The sequence below is a fragment of the Mauremys reevesii genome, linkage group 8, assembly GCF_016161935.1.
Source record: "Mauremys reevesii isolate NIE-2019 linkage group 8, ASM1616193v1, whole genome shotgun sequence".
Lineage (NCBI taxonomy): Eukaryota > Metazoa > Chordata > Testudines > Geoemydidae > Mauremys > Mauremys reevesii.
Window position 1 is genome coordinate 101,576,413 of NC_052630.1, and position 25,515 is coordinate 101,601,927.

Sequence of the window (25,515 nt, forward strand, 5' to 3'; positions counted from 1 at the left end):
TAATTCTGGCCTTTAGAAATTGACCCAAGCATTTTAGCTTCTGCATAACATAATCAGATAAGAGGAGCCAAATATCAAGCCCCACCTCCCAAGATTCAGTGATGTTACAAAGCAGCAAGCGTGGGGAACATTGGCTTTGAAAAAGTGCTTCCCCTCTGTTCAGATGGTTTAAAGGGGGGCTTCAGTGGAAGCCCACTCTGATTCTGATCCTGTTTACAGTGATGTAAGTCAGGACTAATTCCACTGAAGCCAATGGAGATACACCCGTGTAGAGCTTGCATAAGTGACAGAAGAATCTGCCCCATGGACTCTATTGCCATACTCTTTCCTGAAGAATAAGCTTTTTAAAAAGCTGCTGACTTGGCATTCAGCTCTTCTGTATGAGGGAATCTGATTTATGGCGGTTGTAGGTTTTACAGCGTCTAAGAACAAAGCAAAACTACTGACATTTCTGCTTTGATGTGGATCTAGCTGCGATTTGATTTTGAAATCTGAAAGTAAACTGAAACTACCTCCAGTTTAAGTCTTGTTTAGTAACCTTTAAAGTTCTCGAAACCTTTTTCCCGGGGGACCAGACAAAATTATAGCAGTAATCTTACTTATGGCTGCACACCTACAGAGACAGTGGCTGTAGGTTAATGAAAAAAGTGACACTGTTACTTGCCCGTGCTTCCAGCGGAATTTTTTTCTTCAAACTGATGTGAACTCTTGCACTGAGACAAATCTGAGTCTTTCCTACTAAATTGAATGTGCCTTGTGCAACTCACATGTGAACATTTTCAACAATGCTGTGTTTTTTAATGGATGCAATAAAAATTACACGTTTCTCTTCAAAATAAGCTGTCTTTGTGCCAATTCCAGAAGGTGGTCAGAAGAATCTGCCCCTAACATCGAGGGAGTGACCACATTGCAGACTCTACTGTTGTGTTTAGTCCTCATAGTAGCCTATCAGGCAAGGCTGCGGCCACACTACAGGGTAATAGCCGACTGCTGCAGGAGATAGACTGCTGAAATGTCTTGTGCTCATAGCAGTGCTCTGTTTGCTTTCATGTGGCACTAAGATAGCTGGGGACACATCCCTTGGTTCGTAGCACTTCAATAAACTGTGCCTCTCTGTGAATACTTTTGCAGTGTATTGTGAGCGAACTTGTCTGGCCTTTCTGGGGAACCTGGGTGGAAATGGCATGAACCTGGCAATGCCTCAGATAAGCTAGTTCTGGCTTGGCATGCTTCAGCTTGGGATCCACTGCCATCTTAATCCCTTTGTTTTTCTCCTGGTGCTGAGGTCCTGTTTGATGGAGCCTGTGCTCAGGCAGTTTATGTGAAGTATCATACAGCCTGGCATTTTGGTTCTTGCTCCTGAAACCATGGCCCCTGCTTGCATTGCTCCAGAGACCCACAAGTACTGTGGTGTCCGGTCCTGGCCATCTGGCATCATGCTTGAGCTGTCACAGTGGAGCAGGGGCATTCTCCAAATAAAAGGAGTTCTGTACCAGGGATGGATGAGTCTAGTTGATGCATGGAAGCTGCATGAGGACATGGACACTGAGAAGAACAGTGGTGGATGGCTTCCCGTCAAGCAGCAGGGAGCAGTTAGTTAACAAGAAAATACCATAGGGTTGTGGGGGCCGTAGGAAACCTGGGAAGGCATTGGAGGATCGTCTCAAGGGTTGCTGCAGGGCCGTGTCCACACTATGGATACCTTGTTAACGGGTAACATGGTGAACTTATTCAAGATCTGCCTAATGCTCACGTGTGTGTCAGCCAGCCACCCACCAGGGGTTTTTCTGTGTGGATAACAGTTAAGTTAAGGGGAAGATGCAAACTGTACTTTTTTGTTCATTCATATACTGGCTTGAGTTGGCCACTGCCACCTCAATCAAATGGTGTTTTTACTACCCTAAAACCAGTCACTTACAGATGACTGCAGCCTGAAACGCACATGCACACTCTCTAGGATGAAATTCCTCCCTGTCCTTGCAGGCAGCAGCACTTGAGTCTCACTTGAGTAGGTTCTGAACAGTGCAGAAACCTCTGAGCCTCTGCACGTGGGCAAATTGTGCCCTCTGGCACTGTTTACCACTGCTCAGATTTCGTATTTGGCTCCTGATTGCATGTTGCATGATCCTTTTCTGCACAGACTAGTTAAAGTGAGATGGGAACTTTTTGTTTTCTCAATAGGGATTATGCAGCATGACAACTGTAGCTTCTTCAGTGGGGGACAGAATTTCAAATACTTTGTACTTACAATTGGAGCAGATTTTCCAAAGACTTTGGCACCCACCGTACTGAGTTATTTTGAAAATTTGAACCAGCAGCCTTAATAGTCTAATACAGCCACAGTTCTATTGGTTTCAGTATTTCAATGAGCTGCTAACAACATTTTCAGAGTCTTATAACTTCTTTGGTGCAGAGCAGGGCTAATCTAAGGAGCTGACCTCCATGGAATATAGAGTAGGCACTGCCCTTAATTGCTGCTGTAGGCTGGTATTAAGGAGGCTATTAGAAATATTGCACAAGCTATTGCATTCTAGAAGCTTTAACAAGTGTGCTTACAGAATGCTCATAGCTGCAACCTCTATTGCCTTAGACTCTTTGGCGAGTGATGGACACACAGCGGGGCCCAGAGAGGGAAAAACACTGGTTAAGCAGGGCCTTGTCCCCTCTAAAATGTGAAATGCACCAATCCTTGACCCTCTGCAAAACAGCAAATGATGAGTTAGAATAATGTATTATGGGGAACTGCGTTCAGGTTAATTTTTCAAGCAGCTCAAATATTTAGCTGTATAACGGGTGCACTGTTAAGCCGGACAACCACCCTTAACTCTGCACCTGACGTGATGCTCTGTCATTTTCAGCCTACCCCATTACAATACCACAGTAACTGACGCACGTGATTGCTGATATTTTTAAGCCTCTTGGCTCGCTGCGGTTGCAGCCACATCCAGGACTGGCCCTCAAGGTCTGCTGGTGGGTCTAGATCAGCTTTTCTTTTTTGTTCTGCAGCCGGGCAAGGATGGGTTGGTGTTTTTTCAGCTTTCCCTTGTACGCGTCGTGCTGTAGAGATGAAATGGCCTGTTAAACGCCAGCCAGCTGAGCTGGTGTGTGTTTTGCTGGCCTTCTGCGCTACAGCAAAGCACAGGCCGAACGCCTCTTGCGACCATGTAATCGCTTTGCAACTGCAGCAGCTGGAGGTCAGCAAAAAAAAACCTATTTTTTTTTTTTACTTGGGTTTACGATAGTGCTGCTAACCAGGCGGCTCAGTGAGCTAAGGTGCATACCCACAAGGAAGGCTGGATTTCTATTTTCTGGATGAGACACACTTGCCAATACATAATACAAAATTGTTTTAACCAAACCCCTGAGGTGCTAGCACGGAATACGCAGGCCCGTGCCAAAGAGTTTGCTTTCCACGGCGAGGATGAAAGCAGTTCCCCGCCTGCCTTCAGGGCAGAGACAGCAAGGATGGAGCATTGTTAAAGCTAGTAATAGGGTTAACTTAAGGGCCCAATCCTGAAGACACAGGCACAGCTGGTTGTAGGGGATTACTTGTGTGAGTAAAGTTACTCAGGTCCTTGGGCGGCTGCGACGCAGGCACAATCAGACGGAAAAGGCAGGTACAGAATCAGGAAAAACTTCCCCCCGTGAAGAGCTGTTAGAAAAGGGACTAGGCAGACGGGCAGTGGTGGAAGCCCCATTGCTGGGACCCTGAAGTTTCTAGGCACAGCTGCGCAACTGATCTACTGAGGGCAAGCCTGCACTGGCAGGGAAAAGGCCCACGGACACAGTTGCATTTGGCAGCATGCACCTCCCCCCTCGAAGGCCGAAAAGACCCAGCTGGCCGTCCTCGCATCCCGCCTTAACTGGCTCGGGTCATGCCCATAAACAAACCCAGGCGGTCTCAGCCGCCCCATCCCCTGGGAATCCCCCTCTCAGCTAGCCCAGTGCAGGCCGGCTTCCCGCTTGGACGAGCAGAGCGGTTGAAAATCCCTTCTCTAATCCACATCAGTTATCAGACTGTTACCAACTGACTAGCAAAGCAAAAGCACCCACCTCCTCCAGCATGAACCAAAACCCACAGACAGCCCCCACCTCCCAAATCCTAAAAACCAATGCATGCGAGGAAGAGCGAGATCGCACCAGGCTGTGATGTTCTCAGCACACATGCCAGCAGGTGTTTCGCTGTTAACGTCAGTGGGGCCCAATGGAGAAAGCCACAGCAGATCAGAGTCTCCTGCTGTGCTTGGCTGGCTCTCGAGCATCTAATCTCCTGGGCCAGAGATTTTACACTGGGGCCAAAGCTTGGGGTGTTTTCGTTTTGAAGGGCTTTCTGCTGACGGGGGCAGTGGAGTGGGAAAAACACCAGGTCTCTTCCCAGCTGACAGTCTTCACTCGCTGCTTCCTTTACCACCCGTTGTCTGGCTAGGCTGAACGCTTTTAGGGGCAGGGGCTCTTTCTAGTGTATGTATCTGCCCTGATTCTTCTCACCTCTCCCTTTACTAGTCAGATCCCCTGGCTGTCTTTGGAGGGTGGCCGGGTGCCTGGTTTTCGACGGGAAAGCCCGCTTAAAAAGGGGACCTGGCAGTGTCTGGTGAGCTCTACTGACCAAAGTCTGGTTACTGCAGGTGGGGGCAGCTGGGAGGCGCCAAGGTCATCACCCGTGCCAGCCCCTACTCAGCCGGGGTCACCTCTTACCTTCGTTGGGTGGCTTCAGCTCCCAGGCCTGGCTCTGCAGGCAAGTCCCTCCTGACATGGGGGGGGGGCAGGGGAAAAGTAGCGAGCAACGGGAGAGAGAGGTAGGCAGAGGAGTGGATTGGGACAGAGGCTGGGGCTGGGGCAGGGGCTTGGGGAGGCGGGGGGCAGGGCCGGCTCCAACTTTTCTGCCGCTCCAAGCGGCAAAAAAAAAACAAAAAAACTAGCGGCGGCACTTCGGGGGCGGGTCCTTCCTCTCTTCCTCTTCGGCGGCAGCTCAAGGAGGAATGAGGGACCTGCCATCGAATTGCCTCCGAAGATCCGGATGTGCTGCCCCTTTCAATTGGCTGCCCCAAGCACCTGCTTCCTATGCTGGTACCTGGCGGTGGGGCTTTGGGAGGAATAGGTGGGGTGGGTTGGGGCCTCAGGAGGCAGTGGGGCTGGGGGAAGGTGGGGGTTGGGGTCTCAGGGGAAGCGGTGGGGCAGGGGAGGGGTTTTGGGGGGATAGGCAGGGTAGAAGTGGGGCCTCAGGGGGAAGCGATGGAGCAAGGGAGGTTCCAGCACCCGTGCTGGAGTGTCTGTTTTTTAAGTACTACCACGTTAGCAACCCTGTGCCTTAGCTGCAACGCTGGTACAGTGATTTGGTGAGATAAAGCACCACATAAGTGCTAAATAATAATATTCGCATATGCTCGTGTTCCCATGGGAGCTGCTAATGTGCAGCCATTTTGTGATGACATCAAAGAGGAACTGGATTTGTAATTACACTAGTCCTTCCTGTAAGCCAGGAAACATTTGGTTTGATTGGTCGTGTGGGTCTTTTATGACCCAAATCATAGAGTCCTTACTTGGGCACCATTTAAAAAGAAAAAAAAGCCCCACATGTATGTGTTTAGCATTCAAGCATATAAGTAAGCCTCCAGTGGGACTTGAAGCATGTGTGTTTGCAGGAGCTGGCCTCACACGAATTGGCTGGCCAAAGTTTTTTAACCTTTCATCTCAGCGATCTAAAAGAGAACGTGGAGGAAAGGAAAATGAAAACACTAATCCAGCTGCATTGTACTTCCTTTCGTTGTAGAGCCTCTAGTAGGCTATTGGAGGATAGCCAGGGTGGGATTCTCCTTGCCACAGCCCCTCTCTCCCCCACCTTGTCCCTCCCTTTCCTGACATGATCCTGATGCCTCCAGCGGCTTCGCACCAGCACGCCCTTCCTCTAAGTCAGGGACTTTTCTGATGGCCACTTACAGCTGGATGCTGGCTCCTTTGTGGCACCCCAGTGATGCAAAGGGTTTTGAGCTCTGGTTGGCTTCATTAAATGCTTTTTTGATCCTCATCTGTCACCCCCTTGCCAGAGTTCATCCCAAAGTTCTTCGTAAGATTGTCTGTGTAGAGTGACTTGAGGGGAGAGCCATGGGAGGAGATCTTTCTGGCGTTTAGAAAATCTAGGCAAAGAACTACAGTAAAGATGGCTCCATGTTTGCTAACTTGCTGGCCATCTCCTTAAAATTTATGGAGTTTCCTTTTTTTATTTAAAAAAATGTGCCTATCATAGCATACATTTTTAAATACCATTTTAAAATATTTTCTGGTAAATTAAAGTGATGACATGTTTGTAGGGTTCATTGTTAATTTCATTTCCTTTTGCTCAGCCAGCCAGCCAGCCAAACCGCCAAGTCATTAATCTTTGTTTAAAAGACGCTCTTTGCTGCACAATCATGAATGATCTTGATAGATTTGTCAGGAAAATGAATGATAATCATTTGCTGATAGACACAAGCCTAGGCGGGACGATAAATAAGAAAATACGCATTGGCATCATTAATAATGTCTGCTGCCAATGGGCTCGTGTATCAAATACAATTCTGAATGCAATGCAGGCTTGTTAGGATATTGCCGTTTATCACAGGCAACAAGGAGGTACGAGGCCTTGCAAGGCAGACAAGTTATTCTGTGAGAAATGCTGGCATGGAAGATAACAGCTTTACCCATTCGTGGGTGGATCTGTGTGTATTTTCCATCTCTCCTTTTTTCACCATTACCCCTTGCCTCTGCCCTGTGAACATGTTACATACAAAGCTCCAATTGTGTTATTCTCTATCCTGGAGCAGTTCTCTGTTAAAGTGTTTCTGAAGCACCCACCGGCTTCATCTGGGCACCATGCTGCAAAACCACAACTGCTTGGGCCAGATCCATGACTGGTGTAAATCCACATAGCTCTTTTGATGGTAGAGGAGCTTTACCAATTTGCACCAGCTGAGCTACCAGCGCCTAGGTAAAAATAGCTCAGATCTCAGTATTCGCAAACACACTGTCCTGTGTGCTAGCCCCGACGTGTCGAGCACAAAAAGCGCCCGCCAGTGCCTGCCCCAGAAGTGTAAGTGCTCATATGTCTTCATCTGTCACAGCGTAAAAGCATCTCTGTTTTCTTGGACATACAATGTTCTGAGAGGCAGAACTCCTCCGTGTCGGAATGTCACCTGGGCTTGTGGTGAGGCTGAGAACCTCTATTGCTTCCCAATCGTATTTATTCCCACCTAATAATCATGACCCCAGTGAAAGACACGCTTGGGAATTGTTTTGTGCAGTGTAAGAGAGCGTCACAGGTTTGTAAAAGTCTTTCTACATTCATCGTTGACTCCTTATGTGGTCATATCTGAATCCCGGCCCTGTTACCTTGCCTTTGTCTGAGCTCATGCTAGGGCCGGTACTCTATGTACCAGCCCCAGAGAAACCAGATAAGGTAGGAAAGAAAACACACCATTGCACGGTAATGCTGACAAGGGTAAGGATGGCATGTTCCATCCAGTGCCTAGTATGACTGAGAGGGATAGCACGGGCTTATTGGCACCAGTGGTGGCGTCCGTGGCCTCTAACACAGAGAGACCTGGCGCAGAGGCGGAACTGGCACTCAGCCGCTAGGAGGACATCACAATGCTCGCTCAGTCCCAGAGCGGATGGTCCTGATTCCCCCGTTGGCGTTCTGGCTGTGCAGGCACCCAGTGAGCGGCAAAGTCCGTACGTGCCCATTCCACAGAGCAAGCATCGCACACTGGCTCACCAGCTGCAGAGAAATATGCTCATATGAAAAGCCTAGGCCACCTGCCTGTGATAAGTATGGCAGCCCAGGAGCCTGTCTGGCTGAGGATTGGCCTGGGGTCTGGTTATATCACACTGGTTGCAGAATGTTTAGCTGCGAGGCCAGATAAGTCGCTTCATTCACTATCACGGTGCTGACAGCAGCAGGAAACAGACACTCTAAAAACCCTCTTAATTTTTAAAGCATCATTATTGCCAATAGGACGTGTTGGTAATTAAGTAGTGACGCAGCCCCAGACAAGCCCCCTCCCCAGAAGCCCCATAATACCAGTTGGCTGAGGGCCCCCATACTGTAACTCACATCAGGCTGACACATTCATTGCCCCACACTATAGGTGAGTATTAGAATCAGACTCTGGGGCTGTATGTGTAGTAGGAAGAGAGCCTGCGCTAGAGGCCTGGTATGAGGCAGGACCTGCTCTCAGAATCTGGCAAGAAAAGGGCTGATATTGTAGAAATACACATTCCTAAGACGTGCCAGTCACAGCGAACTCATGCAAACACATCCCGATAGCAAGGGTGGTACAAAAACATTCCCCAAGGATAATAGGCACACACTGACCCCCTCCCAAAAGATAAGGTCAGGATGACAGTACAGAACAGAGATGTTTTGATTGAACTAATATGTACAAGGTGATGGGTAAAAACTGCCACGTCAGGGGGCAGTAACTATGTCACAAGGGCAGTATGTAACTTGTTTGTATCAGGGAATAAAGATGTCTCTCAGAGGGCATATTTTTGTCTGGCACAGGAATGGAAAGTCCTGCCGTTCACTGAGCTGGTCCATTGTTATGGGCATACATGTATTAGTGGTCCAGGGTGCCGTCATCCTTTAACGGATCTTGTGGTCATTGGGCGGTTCGCTCGAGGTCAGCCATGCCAGCTGTCTGCACAAGGCTGGGGCGGCACACAGAGGGACCACACACACACAGCCAAACATCTATCAACATCTAACCACAGAAGGAACTGATAATACTACATTGCCATTGCCAAGAGCAGCAAGAGAAAGGCAGCTCCACAGCCAAAGGCAATGAGGAGGAAGTGTCACGTTTTTTTCAATCACACATGCATCTGTTTGGCACCAAAAAAAAAAAGCCAGAACTGAAACAAAAGGTAGCCCTGAAAACTGCAGAACTGTTCTATGGCTGTAATATTCCCTTTTCAGTTACTGAACAGCCAATTTTTTCAAGCACTGATCAGCTGTCTAAGGCCAGGCTACAAGGCAGGTAAACAGTTAGATGCAGTTACTGATGGCTTAAAGGTGGAAGCACACAACAAGATACGGAAAAGCAGGTCCATGAATACAAGATGGCTGGCGTAACGTGCATGTTGTCCCATTGATAGCTGACTGTGGCTTGTGTATCAGCAGTTGATACTAGCAGCAATAAGAAGACTGGAAAGTATTGTGCTACACGGAGAAGAGAAGCCAAGGCATTAGCAATGAACGGTACGGTTGTGTTAAGAGCTACTCGGCAGACAGTGAGAAAACAATGCCAAGTATGGGCAGTGATTTGGAACAAGATAACCACACTTTGGCTACGTATGGATGTGCATCACATTGGCTCAATCTAGTTGGACAAGCCCTTACGCCGAGTGCTTTGATGAAACCTGTGGTCGATTTACAAAAGTATTTTCGTAATCACCTGGAGCCTGGTTAAAAGCCTGTCAAGTTCTGTAAACCCCCAAGTCCCTGGTAACTCACAATGGAACAGTCAAACAACATGCCTGGAACCATATGTTCAAAAATTAGCCCCATTATCTCAGGATTATGAGTGATCAAGAGGCGGAATTTAAAGCTCGAGTGGTCAGTGTAATTAATGAGTAAAGGATTTACTGAGAAGCAAATAACTTGATCAGTTGATTCAATTCAGTTTCTGTGGCACTTGACATACTTTGAAAAGGGCTCATGGTTCATGAGATGGACGGTTGGATTTACTGATAAATGAAGATCTTGCCCCACATAAAACAGACGTACCCAAGAGCATTCCTAAGGTAATTACAAATGTTGGCCGACCGCCTGCATCCAAAATACGCAGGCAAGAAATGTGTCATTGGAACAAGAAGAAATTGCAAGCAGTAGCTGCTGAGCAAAAATCCCGACTTTCTGCTATATTTACTTGCATTTAACACAGAAGACTCACTGTAACCAAAATGGATGTTTTCATCCGCTATCAAGGAAAAAGTTTCCACTTTAACAGGGTGGAAAAAATCTGAAGAAGGCCGAGATTCCCTCTGACTTCACAGAACAGGTGGTGCAAGTTCAGCACGCATAGCATGAATCTTTTCAGACTTTGGATATATCCATTCAAAACTGAGAAAAGGTTCAGGTTGTCCACAGGGTTACATGCTTCTGATTGCTTAATGTTTCATGGCTACAACTCTGTGTTGTTATCACTGTTTATTTGTTCAACCTTAAATTAATCTCCTAATCTAGTGCCTTATTTGACTATGTAATGCAATTTGAATCTGTAACTACAACTAAGGGTGATGTGTGATGATAAAACAATTTAAAAAATAGAAAATGTTGTAAACTGGGCCCAACTAATTTTTCCCTAGGTGACAAAAAACATGATTTTACCTGATAAAAACCCTCTCTGGTAAATACTATGCTAGCCCTGCCCACTAGGTTTGGTCTTCTAGATTGTGAGCTCTTTGGGGCAGGGAATTCCAGTTGCTGTATGCACGGCACCTAGAACAATGTGGCCCTGACCTGCTGGACGTCTCTAAGCATTACGGCGATATTCTAAATCAAAGCCAAGCCAGCCTAAGTATCAGCCGAAGTATCCCCACAGAAAGACGTTAATAGCTAGCAGGATTATAGCATTAATGTTGCAAACAGTCTTTGATAGGGGCTTTTCCACAATGCTGGTGAGTTTCCTTTCCAGGACTGCTTTCTCTTCCTTGGTCAGTGTGGGTCCCGGGCTGCTGGAGATCCCGCAGAACCAGAAGTATAACTTCCTCCAGCAAGGAGGGCTCGCTGCTGCAGGAAATACAGACAGAGAGGGGGAATTAGTCCCATATTCTAAATGCTGGGGTATTCCTCTTGCCTCACCGCTGTCCCATGCCCTAAATACACCGTGTCACCAGTCTTCCCATCTCCCATGCAGCACTACTGCTTGAGGTGTACAGGGTGAAAAACAGCCACACTGAGCCACATCGTCAATGGAAGGGAAGGCTTCACCCTCCCAGCGGAGGGTAGGTCCAGGAACCAATGGCTGCAGCTCAGGAATGGCTCTGCGCAGGGGCTATGCCCGTCCACTTTTTACTAGCCGTAAATGTAAGCGACAGGGGCAGGGGGTGGAGAGGAGTGGGGGCGAGGTTTGGGGGGAATGGGCGGCATGAGGGCGGGACCTCAGGAGAAAGAGGTGGCAAGAGGGTGGGGTCTTGGGGGAATGGGTGGCACGAGTGTGGGGCCTCAGGGGGAAGTGGCCGTGTGAGGGCAGGGCCTTGAGGGAAGGGGTGGTGTGAAGGCCGGGCCTCTATGGAAGGGGCAACGTGAGGGTGGGGACCTGGTGGGGAAGGGGCAGCGTAAGGAGGCAGGGCCACAGTTCAGGTGTCTATGGACCCCTCCCCCACTTTTAGGGACATTCCAGCACCCCTGGCTCTGCATTAAAGGATTCACCCCAACCAGAGGAATTAATAGTCCAAAAATGACCGTGAGTGTGGTTCAAAAGTTGCTCTCTTCTAAGAGCACAGAGCAAACGCCAGACCTCCTTGTTAGTGCTGCAGAGGAAGTGAACCGGTAAGCTGGTTAACCAGCATGGCCCAGGCCACCCTCACAGCACAACTAAGCTAGCTGAAACCCAGCTGAAAGAACATTTAAAAGAGCAAGTTACATTAGTAGCACTTGACATGTTCCAGGTGCTGAGCAAGCATGAATCAGTCCTTGCCCCTGGCTGGAGGTAGCCAAGTGAGCATAACGTTGTACAGAAACTGAGCTGCAAAGAGGTTAGGTGATTTACCACAGTGGCTGCTGATTTTCTGCACCTACGATTTTGGATGCGCCGCTTGAACCATTTCCAGAAGCTCCGTGTGCCCATATCTTCCAGAAGCTGACCAGGCGCTACAGGCATTCAGCTACTTGGACAATCAGGCATAACGAATCTCAAGGTGAGCACCCAAAACCAGTGGTCACTTTGGAAAATAGTTGGCCTAAATCAGTGTCCCAGCTACAATTTAGGATTGAGATGTCCCTGGATCCCAGCCCTGCACTCAAGCCCCAAATCTAATCTGCCTCTCTTCAGCCAGGCATTCTTAAAATGTAACTAAAAAAGACAAAGAAAATCTGTCCTCCAAAGAGGTTAAATCATCCCAGTCGATTGACATATGAAGCATTTATTGCTTAATGAATAAAAACCCTTCTTATTTCTCCACCGCCCAACTTCCACAAAACATGTCGGGTTTCATGGTCGCTGACACAGAACTCATGGCTTGTTTAGCAGGAGGGAAGCGCTGTGTGCATTATGTCTTTTAATTGTCACTGGCTGTTCCTTCCACGCTTTGAAAGGTAGCATGTCATAAAAGCTTGAAAAAACATGTTACCAAAACCTCATTAAACTGTTATATAAGCTGTTCTGCATTTCCTTCCCCATCATTGCTAATTACCAAATTACCAAGCCATCAGGCTATAAAAAGATGAGCTGGGTCAGGTATAATAAGAATTGATAAGAAACAACATCAGCAGCCTGAGCAGCTACACTAAACTTGAATCCCAACTGCCTCCATTTAAAAAAAAAAAATGGAGGAAAACTTTTGTTGTTGTTTCTCACCTCTTCATTCTGAGGCTGTGTTGAATTCAAGCACGGCCAGTCTAGACTAAGGAGATGTAGAAAATCTCACGAGTGCGTTCCCATCTTGCGAGCTCTCCAGTTTTGTGGACTCAGGAGGGTTAGGTTCAAAACGTGCACCTGAAATTTTGGATGGTTTTCCAAAGGAGACCGCTGACCATGCTGAGAAGGGGTGGGGGAGCTATTTTCTTTCTAATAAACTAATAATGAGATGTGTGCTAAAGGAATTTGCTGATACATTTGGGAGGCCTTGTCAATACAGATGCGGATCGGAATATTAGACAGGAAGATCGGGATGACCTTGAAGGCTTGAGTAACAGAAACGGGATGAAATTCAATAGTACAAAGTGCAAAGTTAGGGTCTAATAATAAGAATTGCTGATGTAAACTAGGGACTCATCAGTTGGAAGTGATAGAGGAGAAGAATGACCTGGGTATGGGGGTTGACCACAGACTGACTATGAGCCACTAATGTGATGCAGGTGCAAAAAAGACCAATGCAATCCTAGGATGTACCAGGCGAGGCATTTCCAGGAGAGACAGGGCGGTGTTAATGCCATTATACAAGGCACTGGTAAGACCTCATTTGGAATGCTGTGCACCATTCTAGTCACCCATGTTCAAGAAAGACTCATTCAAGCTGGCACAGGTGCAGAGAAGAGCTACTAGGATGATGAGGGAAATGGAGGGCCTAGCTTATGAGAAGGGACTGAAAAAGCTTGGCTTTTACAGCCTAGCAAAAAGAAGACTGAAAGGGACTGTGATTACTGGCTGTACATACCAGGGAGAGTGAAGAGCTATTTAAGCTAAATAGTTGGTTAAGCACTGGAACAAATTACCTTGTGGAATCTCTATCATTGGAGGCTTTTAACAGCAAGTTAGACAAACACCTGTCTGGGATGGTCTAGCTCAGCAGTTCGCAACTGGGGGGCGGGGTGTGAGCTATTTCAGGGGGGCCATGGGACCTCACAGATGAAGCCTGGCACCCCAAGTCCCGGCACCCCAAAAACTTCAACAAATTACCTCAAAATAGCTTGTCTGCATCTAAAACGATCCTGACTTTAAAGGCCATATCTCACGCCCTCTAGGACTTAAAAGCAGGTGCTTGGTTGGTCTATCTCGGTGCTTATCTGCCCCCCCACCACTGGTATATCTCAGGATCTGCTGGGAAGTTTCTGCATCCAGCTTGCCTGGCCGATGGAGGCAGTTAAAGCTGGGATACTTTTAAAGTCTAAAAATGCTGTTGCTGAACCTGGCTCTGAGGCTGGGGCCATGTGGGAGAAGGAAATTCCACATTTGGGGGAGATGCAGGAAACATTTCTCTGGAAAGTTGGTTTGTTTTTTGGTTTTAAATGGAAGCTCTCTGGCACTATACAGCGGGTTGGAATGTTAGAATAAACGCAAAGGGGGACGGGGTAGCAGGCAGAGTGCAGGTACGGTGGTCGAAGATAAATTAATTTAGCACATAGCTGTCACCTCCACAAACGTGGTATCGTTAGATCCATGGGCCAGATGCCATTGAAGTCATTGGAAGGATGCCGGTGGACCTTGGACCAGGTCCCTCACACCCATACATGCACATATTGGGAAGACCCAGCTAACCTACCTCCATGTTCTTTGCTCCCTGACTCCGTGTTCTCCCACGTCGGCTCATCCCCATCACTCTCGCCCACTGAAGGATTTACCTCCGCCGACTCACTCTTGTAGCTCACCAGGTCAATTGGAGGAGCTTTGCTGTGTCTAGTCCACCACGTCAGGCTAGCCAGCTGGATGCAGCGATGCAAAACAAACAGGGAAAGCAATTTAAAGTGCTGTCAGGTTGTAGACCAAGACCAGTGTTGGTGACGCAGCTGGAAACGGGAGCCGTGATTAGAATGGGGAGGGTTAGACCTCACAAAAATCTGTGTTGCTTTCTTTCCAACAGTTCTTGTATTTTCCGTTGGCTGGTGCCAGTTTAATCGTCTGCAGATTAGCACACCTCTGTGTGAAGGCTCCTCTCTTTGGGAAATGACAGGATCAGTACAGGCAGAGCTCTGGATTGGGGGCCTGAAAGCTGTATGTATTGACGTTGCAGGCAGGGCCAGTATGCTTTGTAGTCATATATAGTGCCCCCTTCTCACACACTCTCTTCCCTAAAAAAATATGGTCCAGTTAAAGCCAGGGAAATAGTCACCTTTAATTAACTAAGTTGCTGATTCCCCCTTCTCCCCCTTGCAATCTGCCAAATCACGGTCTACGTCACAGGTTATTAGCTGCTGATGAAGCAGGCTTCCAGTGCACTCACACAAACAGATGGCTCGCCATGGAGCTGCAAAGGGACAACGGCAGTATCTGGAGCCTCACTCCTGCTGCTATGGAATGACGCTTCACAGTGAAACGCCATCAAAGGAACCAAACCCAAATCCTAGGCACAAAGGTCCAGAAACTCAAGGTTATAGCAAAGGAACAACCAACAACGGCGCGCTAGGGCATGGCAGAGACAGGACCTTCAACCCCTCCCACACCCAGGGCCCTGGGCCAAGACAGATCTTCACAACATCATGTTCATTCAGGGTTAGATTGTTCCAGCCCTTTTGGGGGCACACAGGAGAGAAAGAGAGAATGTCCCTCAGCTCCCCTGCATGGATTGTGACCCCCAGCCGCAATACGCCCTGCTGGGATGGGGGTGGAGGGAGTGGGGCCAGCCCTGGCCTCCCCCGCTTTCTTGCTGGCTATGTGCACTCCTCCCCCAGAGCAAGGGGACAGCACGGGGGAGGAAGTGGGACTGCCTGAACCACACCACCCTCTGCTAAGGCTACGCGCTGTCCCTTATGCAAGGCAGATTATAATGTTGCAGCCTAGGTGGCACAGTTCAGGGCAACTTCACCTGTATCCCTCATGGTCCAGCAAGAGCACCCGGCTCCCTCACCATCACCTCTCTTGGGCAGAGACCTGTGTGTCTCTGCCTATCCCTCCTGATCGGGACTTTTCCAAGCGGCACAGTTTCTTGTCTACACTGCACTATTCCCAGCAAGCAACACTAGCAAACCGGGCCAGCATCTGCACTTAGCTTGCTCTTCGAAGGCTTACGGGCAGCATACATGCCCACAGTTATAAGTTGCCACGTAGCCTTTTCTAAGCAAGCAGATTTTATTCTCAAGGTGAAAGCATTACAGAGAACTCATATTAGAAACAACAAAAGACCCTACACGCATGCTAGAAAACCGATGCGCGATTGGCTCCCCCACTCCAAGCCCCGGCAGGTGTCAGTGCTTCCAACCCTTCCTTAAGGATTTGGGGTTCTCCTGTCCTTGGACAAAAGGTCCATTTGCTGGATCAGACAGCAGGACCTGTGTCCGTTTAAATGCTGGCTATTTAGCCACAAGTCTGTTGGCCTCTGGAGACTCCGGTCTGAACTAGTACAGGTGAACTTCCCCAGCAGGAGGTATCTCTCTCTGGAGGTGATACAACCTGTGTGAGCTTGCCCAGTTGAGAGCGTGTCTGTCTGTCTGTCTGTCTGTCTGTCACACACACACACACACACACACACACACACACACACACACACACACACACCCCTCTCTCTCTCTCTGCAAGAGCTGTGGTCACCTGCCTTCCTTGGCATTATATACAGTTCCCGGCCCACAACGATACACAAATGTAAGACAGTCACATCTCCCAGAGACATTGTAGGAAATTGTCATATCTGCCACTAGGCAGCAGGGCCAGGGACCTGGCATGCTACAGGTCCACTGGCCATTCCCCAGCAAAAAGATGGCAGTGTTGGCATCACTGAGGCTGCTGCAACTGCTCTTTGACAACCTGGTGCGGAGGAGTCCTCTCTTCCCTACCTGTCTGTGGCACCCACCCAGGCCCAGTATGCACCCGGGATGCAAGGCACCCTGGCATTTTGTGCTAAGTTCTGGAAAAGTGCTACTAGCCAGTAGGAATCAGCTGCAGATAAAGGCGAAATCTGCATCATCATTGTAACTTTACAGAGCAGCGTCTTGGCCTGGCACTTTGCCTGTCCATTGACTTGGCACGAACAAAAGTGACATTCAGCAAAGGAATCTCTTGCTTCCAACAGAGCCAGCTGCTCTGTCTGCCCACCTCTCCTTTTTATTAAAAGCTGGGAGGTTTTACACTCACAGCCTAGGCCTTGCCAATGCCTCATTTCTCGCTGGCTTTCAGCAGGTCTGGGTGGCCTTCTCCTTCCTCTGCAAGGAGCAGAGCAGCTGCTGACTCCAGAAACGTGCGCTCTCGTTCACCCTCCCTTTCGAAGCACACGGCCATGCCAGGAGGGGCCAAAACACTGAGCTAGTAGCAAGAGACGCGACACCTGGCTCGTGTGTGGTGTGTAAGCACAAGAGTCCAAACGTCTGGCCCTGCCAGGGAAGTGCAGAGTGTGGCCTTGAACTGGGCTAGGATGTTAATGGACCTGGATCCTTAACTATTAACACACTATGGTTGATATGATCATACCCTACACAGCCTGTTCCCAGCTGGAGGTGGGAAAAGTTGGTGTTTACACTTGCAATTTCCTTCCCATTCTGTCCTGAGGTGGTGGGGGACGGGAACTGCTGTTTTCCTCTGGCATCCCGTCCCACGTAACATTATTGAGAGTGAGGTGGCTAAGTTAATTCTGACCTGAATTCCCATGTGTTTGTGAGGGGAACAGAAACCACCAGGAGCAGCTGACACTGGCCAACCACACCCCTCAGACCAACACTTCTGCCAGACTGCTCCAGAGAGGGCACTCAACCGCAGCTTTCTCCTCTCTGCCACCATGGAAATTAAGTTCTCCACTGAGTCGCGCACACAGGCTCACCAGTTTAAATGTAGATTTTTTTTTAAACCCGCAACGTCTAGATGGCAATTTCCAACTGATACAAGATGTTCCAGAAGATTTATAGCTTTATTTAAATCATTTTCAACCAAGGTGAGCATCAGGCAAGGCTAATCTTTCTTGTCACATTTTGCTAAATTACTTTATTTGATGATCCTCATCTTTATTGAGGATTTTTTTTTTAAAAAATCACTTAGGAAATGGCACCAGAATGTTGCAAAGTTACTGAGCACAAAAGAATTCAAGAAACTATGCAGACCCCATCAGCCCCACTCCCTCCTCAAACACAAATGGCTGCTTGTGCATAATGTTTGTCCAGGAATTAATGTGTTAAGGCCAGAATTTTCCTAAGAGCTCAGAACTCATTGCTGATTTTCAAAAGAGGCCCATTCCAATTATGGCCAGCTTTTCAAATGAATTTGGGAGCTAAGGCCCAGATCCTCAAAGGTAGGTTCCTAACGTTCATTGAAATCTGTGGAAGTTCAGAGCCTACTTTTGGCTGAGCGCTGGTTATGCTGGATGCCTCTTTTGAAAGCCTGGGATGGAGGGTGGGTGTGTGCGAGAAATCCTGGCCCCATTGAAGTCAAAAAGTTTTGCCCTTGACCTCAAGATTTCACTCCTGACCTTTACCTCCCTGCCTAAATGAAGCCGGAGCTTAGTGGAGAGCCGCTGGTGCTGAACACTTGAGAAATGTGATTTTCAAATTTTGGGAAGGGGGTAAACTCAATTCAGTAGAGAGGGGAAGGAAGGGAGAGTTACAGAGCAGAGCCCAGATACTCAAGGTGCTCCCTCTGAAAAAACCCTTTACTTTCAGAAGTCAAGTTTTTAAGGGGCAAGAGTTGCAAAGTCACTAATGGGAGTTCAGTGCCTAACTCCCATGGACAGTCATTTGGAATTAGGCACCTTGAAAATCTTCCCTTTCAGCTTCAGCTGAGTTGCCATGAAATGCCTTCTCCTGCAACCTTGTGCTCCAAAGCCCCCTCCACCTCTCACCTTTACATTCAGGAGCTTGTCGACGGGCTGGCATGTTGGGGAGAAGCCTTATCGTGTGTCCTCCCCACCCAGCAATGGCCTAAAAACTACAGCTGCAGCAGCCTGCCTTCAACACTGACAAACCAAGGACACAGCCATGGCATATCTCGTGAGCTGTGATCTCATTAAGCTCAGTCGGCAGGGAGTTACTAAAGGGAGCTCATGGCTAACAGGACAGCTATTTTGGAGTAAGCAAAAAAACAACTGCTGACGGGGGAAAGTTAGCGGCATAATTTCCGCGTGCCTTCGGACAGTATTTGACTCAATGGACTGGATGTAGCAGAAGAGCTGGAATGCAGCCACTGAAGGCAGGTGGTATTTCTGATTGGAAGCAGTGCATGAATCAGTAGATCTACAACAAGCACTTTGCTTTATTATCATGGCAAGTGCACAAAGAGCAGGGTCCAGATCCACTCAGCGGACCTAGATTCAGTGTTGCAGTGCCTCACTTTTAGGCCCCCTGCCACGTTGTGGGAGCTGCAGCCCCACATTAGAGGCCCAGGCTCCCCACACAAGGCACGGAGGGCGTTAGGTGCCTAAGAATGGGCTTCACATGAGCCAGCACTGCAGTGGCATAGCCAGGTGGAGGGAACAGGAGGAGCCTTAAAAAAAGGCACCACCCACTTTTAGTGACGGGGTGGTGCTTTTACTCACCCGGCGGTGCTCCAGGTCTTTGGCGGCGGGCCCTTCACTCGCATCATGTGTCTTTGGTGGCATTTCCTTCAGTGCCGCCGAAGACACCCGGAGCTAGTGAGGGCCCACCGCCGAAGTGCCGCCGAAGACCTGGAGCGCTGCCGGGTGAGAAAAAATTAAAAAGGTGCCAAGATGCTCAGTGCGGCAGCGGCCGCTGCCCCGCTCCCCCCCTCCAGCTTCGCTAATGCAGCACTGGAAGCTGCCTAAGCTAGCCAACAGGAAATGCTTAGGAGAGGGGCCTGACTGAAGCTCCTCCCCTCAAAGGGAGTTAGGCGCCTACCAGGAGGCGCCTCTCTCCACTTAGGTGCCTAACTCCGCGAAGGTTCACAGTTGTGAATCCTAAGCCAGGTCAGTCCTCTCTCACGAACAATGAGGACGAGGTGGTGGTGCCTGCCTTATACCCAATGGTTAACTCACTTACCCAGGATAGGGGAGACCTGCCTTCAAATCCTTCCTCTGCCAGAGGTAGAGCAGGGACTTGAATCCAGGTCTCCCAAGCGAGTGCCCTAACAAGTGGGCGATAGCGTGTTCTCCTATGGATCTCTCTCTCTCTGGTGGTCTATTTGGAACACCTCCAGCCTGGGGGAATTTGGATCCCAGACTTTAGTCTGCGCCTTTGTCTCCTCTGCACACTTTGAAGGTCTGATTTTCAAGGAGAGGAGCATTTCCAGCTCCCATTGGCTGCACCTGGCACTGCGGGAACTCAGCAATTTGGAAAACAAGCCACCTCATGTATTAATCTGACTCTCTGCAGCAGGACAGTTGACGTTCCTAGTGCACTAGGCCTCAAGACAAGCACAGGCCCTGGGAGCGTAGCAGGTGATCAGCCCAGGTGACCTGGTTCATCTGCAGAACAGTTGCCATGTTACTATACCACTTCCTTTCCCTCTGCGGCCCCTCCCCCCGTACTCCTTGCCCGAGGGACTTTGAGAGAACGAGGCAAAGTGAGAATAAATCCTTCTGTTCCAAAATGCCATCTGGCACCTGACAGTTGCATTTCAGCTTCACAGCCTCAAATTTAATTGTAAGCTCTTTTGCAAGGTTTTCAAGGACGACGTGACACAATATGGACTGCCTACAATGAAGACATATGAACTCGGGAGCATACCAAACAAATTCTTTGCATATTTGTTTCCCAGCACAGCATCAATCACCCACAGAGATGGGCGAGTGTCCAAAACAGCAGGGAGAAACGCTACTGCTGGCAGTTCTTGGATTGTAATTCATTTAAAGCTCAGCACATTAACTGTACCACTCTAACATCAGGGCCGCCCAGAGGATTCAGGGGGCCTGGGGCAAAGCAATTTCGGGGGCCCCTCCCATTAAAAAAAAGTTCCAATACTATAGAATACTATATTCTCGTGGGGGCCCCTGTGGGGCCCAGGGCCCGGGGCAAATTGCCCCCCCCCCCGGGCAGCCCTGTCTAACATCAGGTACAAATGGCTATTTCCCCTTCTATGTATAACGCATTGAGTCGTTAAAGACGTCTGGGTTACATTCTCCACTGGTGTAAATCGGCATCGCTCCACTGAAAAGCTGTTCTTAGTATTTTAAGTCAATGCAGCTATGCCAATGTGCACCAGCTGAGGGTCTGGCTCGTCAGTCTTTTGCCTGGACTTGTTGGTGGCATTTCTTGTTTAGTTCACTTGACAGGATAATAATAATTCCTAGCTCTTATCTGGCAGTTTTCCTCAGTAGATCGCGATGCATTTTACCAAGGAGCTGAGTAGCATTATCCCCATTTTATAGCTGGGGAAACTGAGGCACAGAGCTGAGACATGAGTTGCCCATTTCAGCATCTGGAATAAAACTCTGGGGGTCTGAATCCCAACCAAGGCTCTCGCTAATGGATCACACTGCCTCCCAGTGATACTAGCTGGGTTGGGCCTGGTAAGGAGACATGAAGCACTTTCATCACAAGGTTATTGGCTCAAACCCATGCCAGGCTGGGGGCATAAAAATCAATATTTAAAAAAATCCAACTTTCTAAATTGTTTTTTTATTTAAATTAAATTTATTTATTATTATTTTAAAAAAAAACAACCTAGTTAAAATGAAATTTGAAATAATGACAACCTATGTTAAGGCCTAGATTTATCGTGAATCTAGTCAAACTTTTAAATTAAATGCAAAAAATAATAATATTGAGTAGTATATATTTGGTGCCAACTTTTAAAGAACGTCAAACCACCGAGCTGGTCGACGTCACTGGCTAGGAACCTGGACCAAGAGTATGAAGTGCTAAACCAGCTTTTCACAGCAGTGGGCTTTTCTACAAGTACAGAGAGGATATTTTCTTTGTTTTAGTTTATTCAACTAGCTCAGTTCAGTGACTGATTCAATCAAAGTTAAGAAACCAATGGGAGTTGAAAACCTGTGTGCCTCTTTCAACCAGTGAATAAAAATGAGGTGTGAGAGGACCAGATCGGCTAGTTCTAAAATCTTAAAGGATACGGTGACAAGAAATAATCAGTTCAATTCACTAATTACAGATAATGCAGCCTTTGTTGAATAAAGCAGTTAGTTTTAAATGAAAAAACATGTTTTGATAAAACATTTTTCTTACATATCCAGCACATTTAAGGTAGCTTTATTTAATAATTAATAATTAATAATAAATATAATAATAAATATAATACACATTTTAAAATGGTGGTTTGGAGCATTTTAACTGAATTTGAATTTCCATCCAAATAGAGTTTGACACAAATCACAAGTAAAAAGTTCATCATCTAGTAAATAAAAAATACATCATTTCCTAACATAATGTCAAAATTAAGAATCTGAATAAATGCACGTTAAGCTATATAATTACAGCTAACTTTTTGTCAGGGATCTTTTTAGTGAACGTCAGGGACAGGTCACGGGAAATAAACAAAAATTAACGGCAGCCCGTGACCTGTCCCTGACTTGGCAGCCCGTGACCTGTCCCTGACTTTCACTAAAAAGACCCCTGACAAAAGGGAGAGGTGGGTTCAGCACCCACTGCTACTGGGGCTCCCGGGTCCCCCACCCATGCAGTGCCTGGGGGCTCCGGGGTTCCCCTGCCCCTGGACCTGGGCTGCTGCTGAGTCCCCTTGCCTGGGCAGCTGCAGGGTCCCCCAGCCGCTGGCCCTGGCCAGCTTATTTAGTCTGCAGAAGAGAAGAATGAGGGGGGATTTGATAGCAGCCTTCAACTACCTGAAGGGGGGGTTCCAAAGAGGGTGGATCTAGACAAACATTTCAAGAAACTTTTTTACTTTACATACAACAATAGTTTATTTATATATTATAGACTTATAGAAAGAGAAAAAAAACGTTAAAATATATTGATCTAGACTGTTCTCCGTGGTGGCAGATGACAGAACAAGAAGCAATGGTCTCAAGTTGCAGTGGGGGAGGTTTAGGTTGGATATTAGGAAACACTATTTCACTAGGAGGGTGGTGAAGCACTGGAATGGGTTACCTAGGGAGGTGGTGGAATCTCCTTCCTTAGAGGTTTTTAAGGTCAGGCTTGACAAAGCCCTGGCTGGGATGATTTAGTTGGGGTTGGTCCTGCTTTGAGCAGGGGGTTGGACTAGATACCTCCTGAAGTCTCTTCCAACCCTAATCTTCTATGATTCTATGATTTATGGGCCATGACTGGGCAGCTGTGGGTCCTCCCACCAGTTTGGGGGCTGGGTGCTGCGTGGGCGGGGCTGGGTGGGAGCTCCAGCCCTAGGGCAGAAAATGTCACGGTGGTCAATGTCACATGACATAATCACAGCTTGTGTAAGTTTGGTGCATCTTCCTGGTTAGCAAAAAGAACCACATTTCATGAAAAGGTTATCTTTAGTTGCAAATTGACATGTTTTGATGGTTATCAACCAATGCGAATCAATAGGAAAATAACTAAACCGTATAAATGCAAGACTCAAATAAAAGTGATGATTTAAATCAAAGTTTCCTGCCCGCTGATTTAAATCATGAGTAATGTTGGTGATTTCAATCACTTGGATTTAAACCTATCCCCTCCACTGAAGTCAACAGAGATACACCATGGCTACATGTCGCCCAGAGAATCTGTATACACCTCTTCCCCGATATAACGCTGTCCTCGGGAGACAAAAAATCTTACCGTGTTATAGGTGAAACTGCAATATATCAAACTTGCTTTGATCTGCCAGAGCGCGCAGCCCTGCCCCCCTGGAGCGTTGCTTTACCGCGTTTTATCCAAATTCGTGTTATATCGAGTCACGTTATATTGGGGTAGAGGTGTATCCCTTACCCCGTTCAGAAGCTCTTTTAAAAAAAACACTCATGGAACATGGTTGCACCTGATGGTTTTTTCCTTTTCCTGCCCCCAGTTTTTATGCACCCACTTAGTAAACCAAACCTCCTTAGACCCTAAACTACCTGACAGTAGCTCTTTAAGCTGACACTCAATAAAACTTTAACCTTTATGCACAGTTCTGTTTTAATACAGTAAGTAAAAGAAAGTTGCTTTCTTCTGTACCATGACGCTATGTTGTTAAATGTAATTGAGATCACATTGGGATGGAATGTTATTTCTCTAAATGCCAGTGTGGCAAAGATATTAATCTTGTTTGCTTGCAAGATTGATGGGGGCTTTGCTGAAATAGGACAGAAGCTTCAATTAGATCCATTTAATTCCTTCTCAACAACACACTGTAATATGATCCCCCCCCCCACACTTCTTTTCCTTCTCTCCCAGATAGGACGTGCTGTGGTGTGTGTGTGTGTGCAGAGCTGTACACACAGCATGGGAACTCACACTCCATTTCAATAGTTCACTGAGTCTCAAGCAGCGTTAACACTCTGAGCCCTGGAAAACAGAAGGGCTTGGGAAAGGCACTTCTTTGTAGACGTGCATTATAGGCCCTGAGATCTCAGCAATAGGAGAGACAGGGCCGTACAGCTCAGGGAGTCCTCTTGGACCCTATGATGGGAAGGGGCTTGAAAGGTTTGAACTGGAGAGCTGCTTACCTTTTCCTCTGGGATTGGTGGGGTGCAGAGACTAATTAGGGTAATGACAATGCCCGTGAGCACGCAGAGAATAAGGGCAAAGTACAGGTAGTGCACATCCTTTAGCACAGCTGGTCTTGGGTCCTCCTCGCCACAGGATGGCACACCATAGGAAAACTCCATGATCATTCGAATGCCACCAACTACCAGCCCGAACATGAGGCCCCAGAAAGCACCCTGCAAAGAAAACATGGGAAGAGACGCATAAGGAAGTGAGGGATCATTGAAAACATCTGGGAGGGCGGGGTTATAGTCTTTTTCTGGGAATGGTCCCTTCTCTCCAGGATGGAGTCAACAGAGCAGGACAGCGAGGGACGGGAATTCATTCATGCTAGATACCGTTAATGGCCCTCAGAACTTGTAATCTACTCATTCCCACCCTTCTAACTGCAAGACAGACACATCAGACCCGACTGAGCTAAGGTCCTTCCATTGATTTCAGTGAGGCTCTCGATGAGCAAAAGGTTCCACTGAGGTTCATCTCATTGCAGGATTGGGACCTATTGGTCCATCTAGTCCAACGGCGTGTCTCAGATAATGGCCACCCCACATGCTTCAAAGACAGGGGTAAAAGCCCTCTGAAGACTCTGTAGTCCTTCCCAGGGGGGAGACATTTGTTTCTGGCCACACCAGAAAGGAGGAAGAGACAGAGCCATAAGAAAGGTTAGAAAGACTGTTTGAGCTTTATCTAGGGTGGGGGAGAGATAGCTCAGTGGTTTGAGCCTTGGTCTCCTAAACCCAAAGTTGTGAGTTCAATTCTTGAGGGGGCCACTTAGGGATCTGGGGCAAAATCAGTACTTGGGTCTGCTAGTGAAGGCAGCAGGCTAAACTCAATGACCTTTCAGTTCTAGGAGATTGGTATATCTCCAATTATTACCTTTATTACTGGAAAAGGGAGTGGGGTTCATTTTCACTGCCACTTTGTTTTCAAGGGGTCTAGCAAAAAGGTCTGATTTTCCAGAAATAATTGGGACCCTGAGCTAGGTTCTGAAATAGGGTCAGAAATCCCTTATAGGGTTGCTCCTGCCTCAAAGGCTGAGCCTGTGTCAGGAGCAGAACCACGGTCCAGTGGAAGGTTCAAAACAATGGGATTAAACAGCCCCAGTGATGCTCCCCCTTCTCGCTGGCAGAGGAAAGAAGAGGGCACAGAGAGACGCAGGGGAATGATAGAAGTCTGAGTCTCCACCTCTGCATGTTGGACTGGAGGGAAGCCAAACGTGATAGGTGTTTTATACATGAATTTCGAGCTAATGGAAGGTGTTGGATGGACAGACTTCAATAGAGCCAAAACAAGCTACACCAGCTGAGGATCTGTCTCCTAGAGACTAAGGCCAGATCCTCAAAGCTATGGAAGTTAGGAACCTGGGTACCTGGGCCTGAGGCCCT

At 47.8% G+C, this 25,515-nt stretch overlaps 1 protein-coding gene across 5 annotated transcripts in view; it reads right to left on the reverse strand.

Moving 5' to 3' along the window:
• Positions 1-10,257: 10,257 nt before the first annotated feature.
• The window catches only part of SLC5A9 (solute carrier family 5 member 9), a 147,048-nt gene continuing 131,790 nt past the window's right edge, over positions 10,258-25,515 (reverse strand). For 4 of the 5 annotated variants that reach the window (XM_039486474.1, XM_039486475.1, XM_039486476.1 and 1 more), the window contains 3 exons: positions 24,091-24,306; positions 14,182-14,341; positions 10,258-10,768 (listed from right to left, as the gene is read on the reverse strand). In XM_039486474.1, coding sequence (XP_039342408.1) covers positions 10,560-10,768; positions 14,182-14,341; positions 24,091-24,306 — 585 coding nt within the window. In that variant the 3' untranslated portion in view covers positions 10,258-10,559. Of the gene's footprint in view, positions 10,769-12,557; positions 12,696-14,181; positions 14,342-24,090; positions 24,307-25,515 lie in introns of all 5 variants that reach the window. The other variant, XM_039486478.1, reaches the window with a different exon arrangement.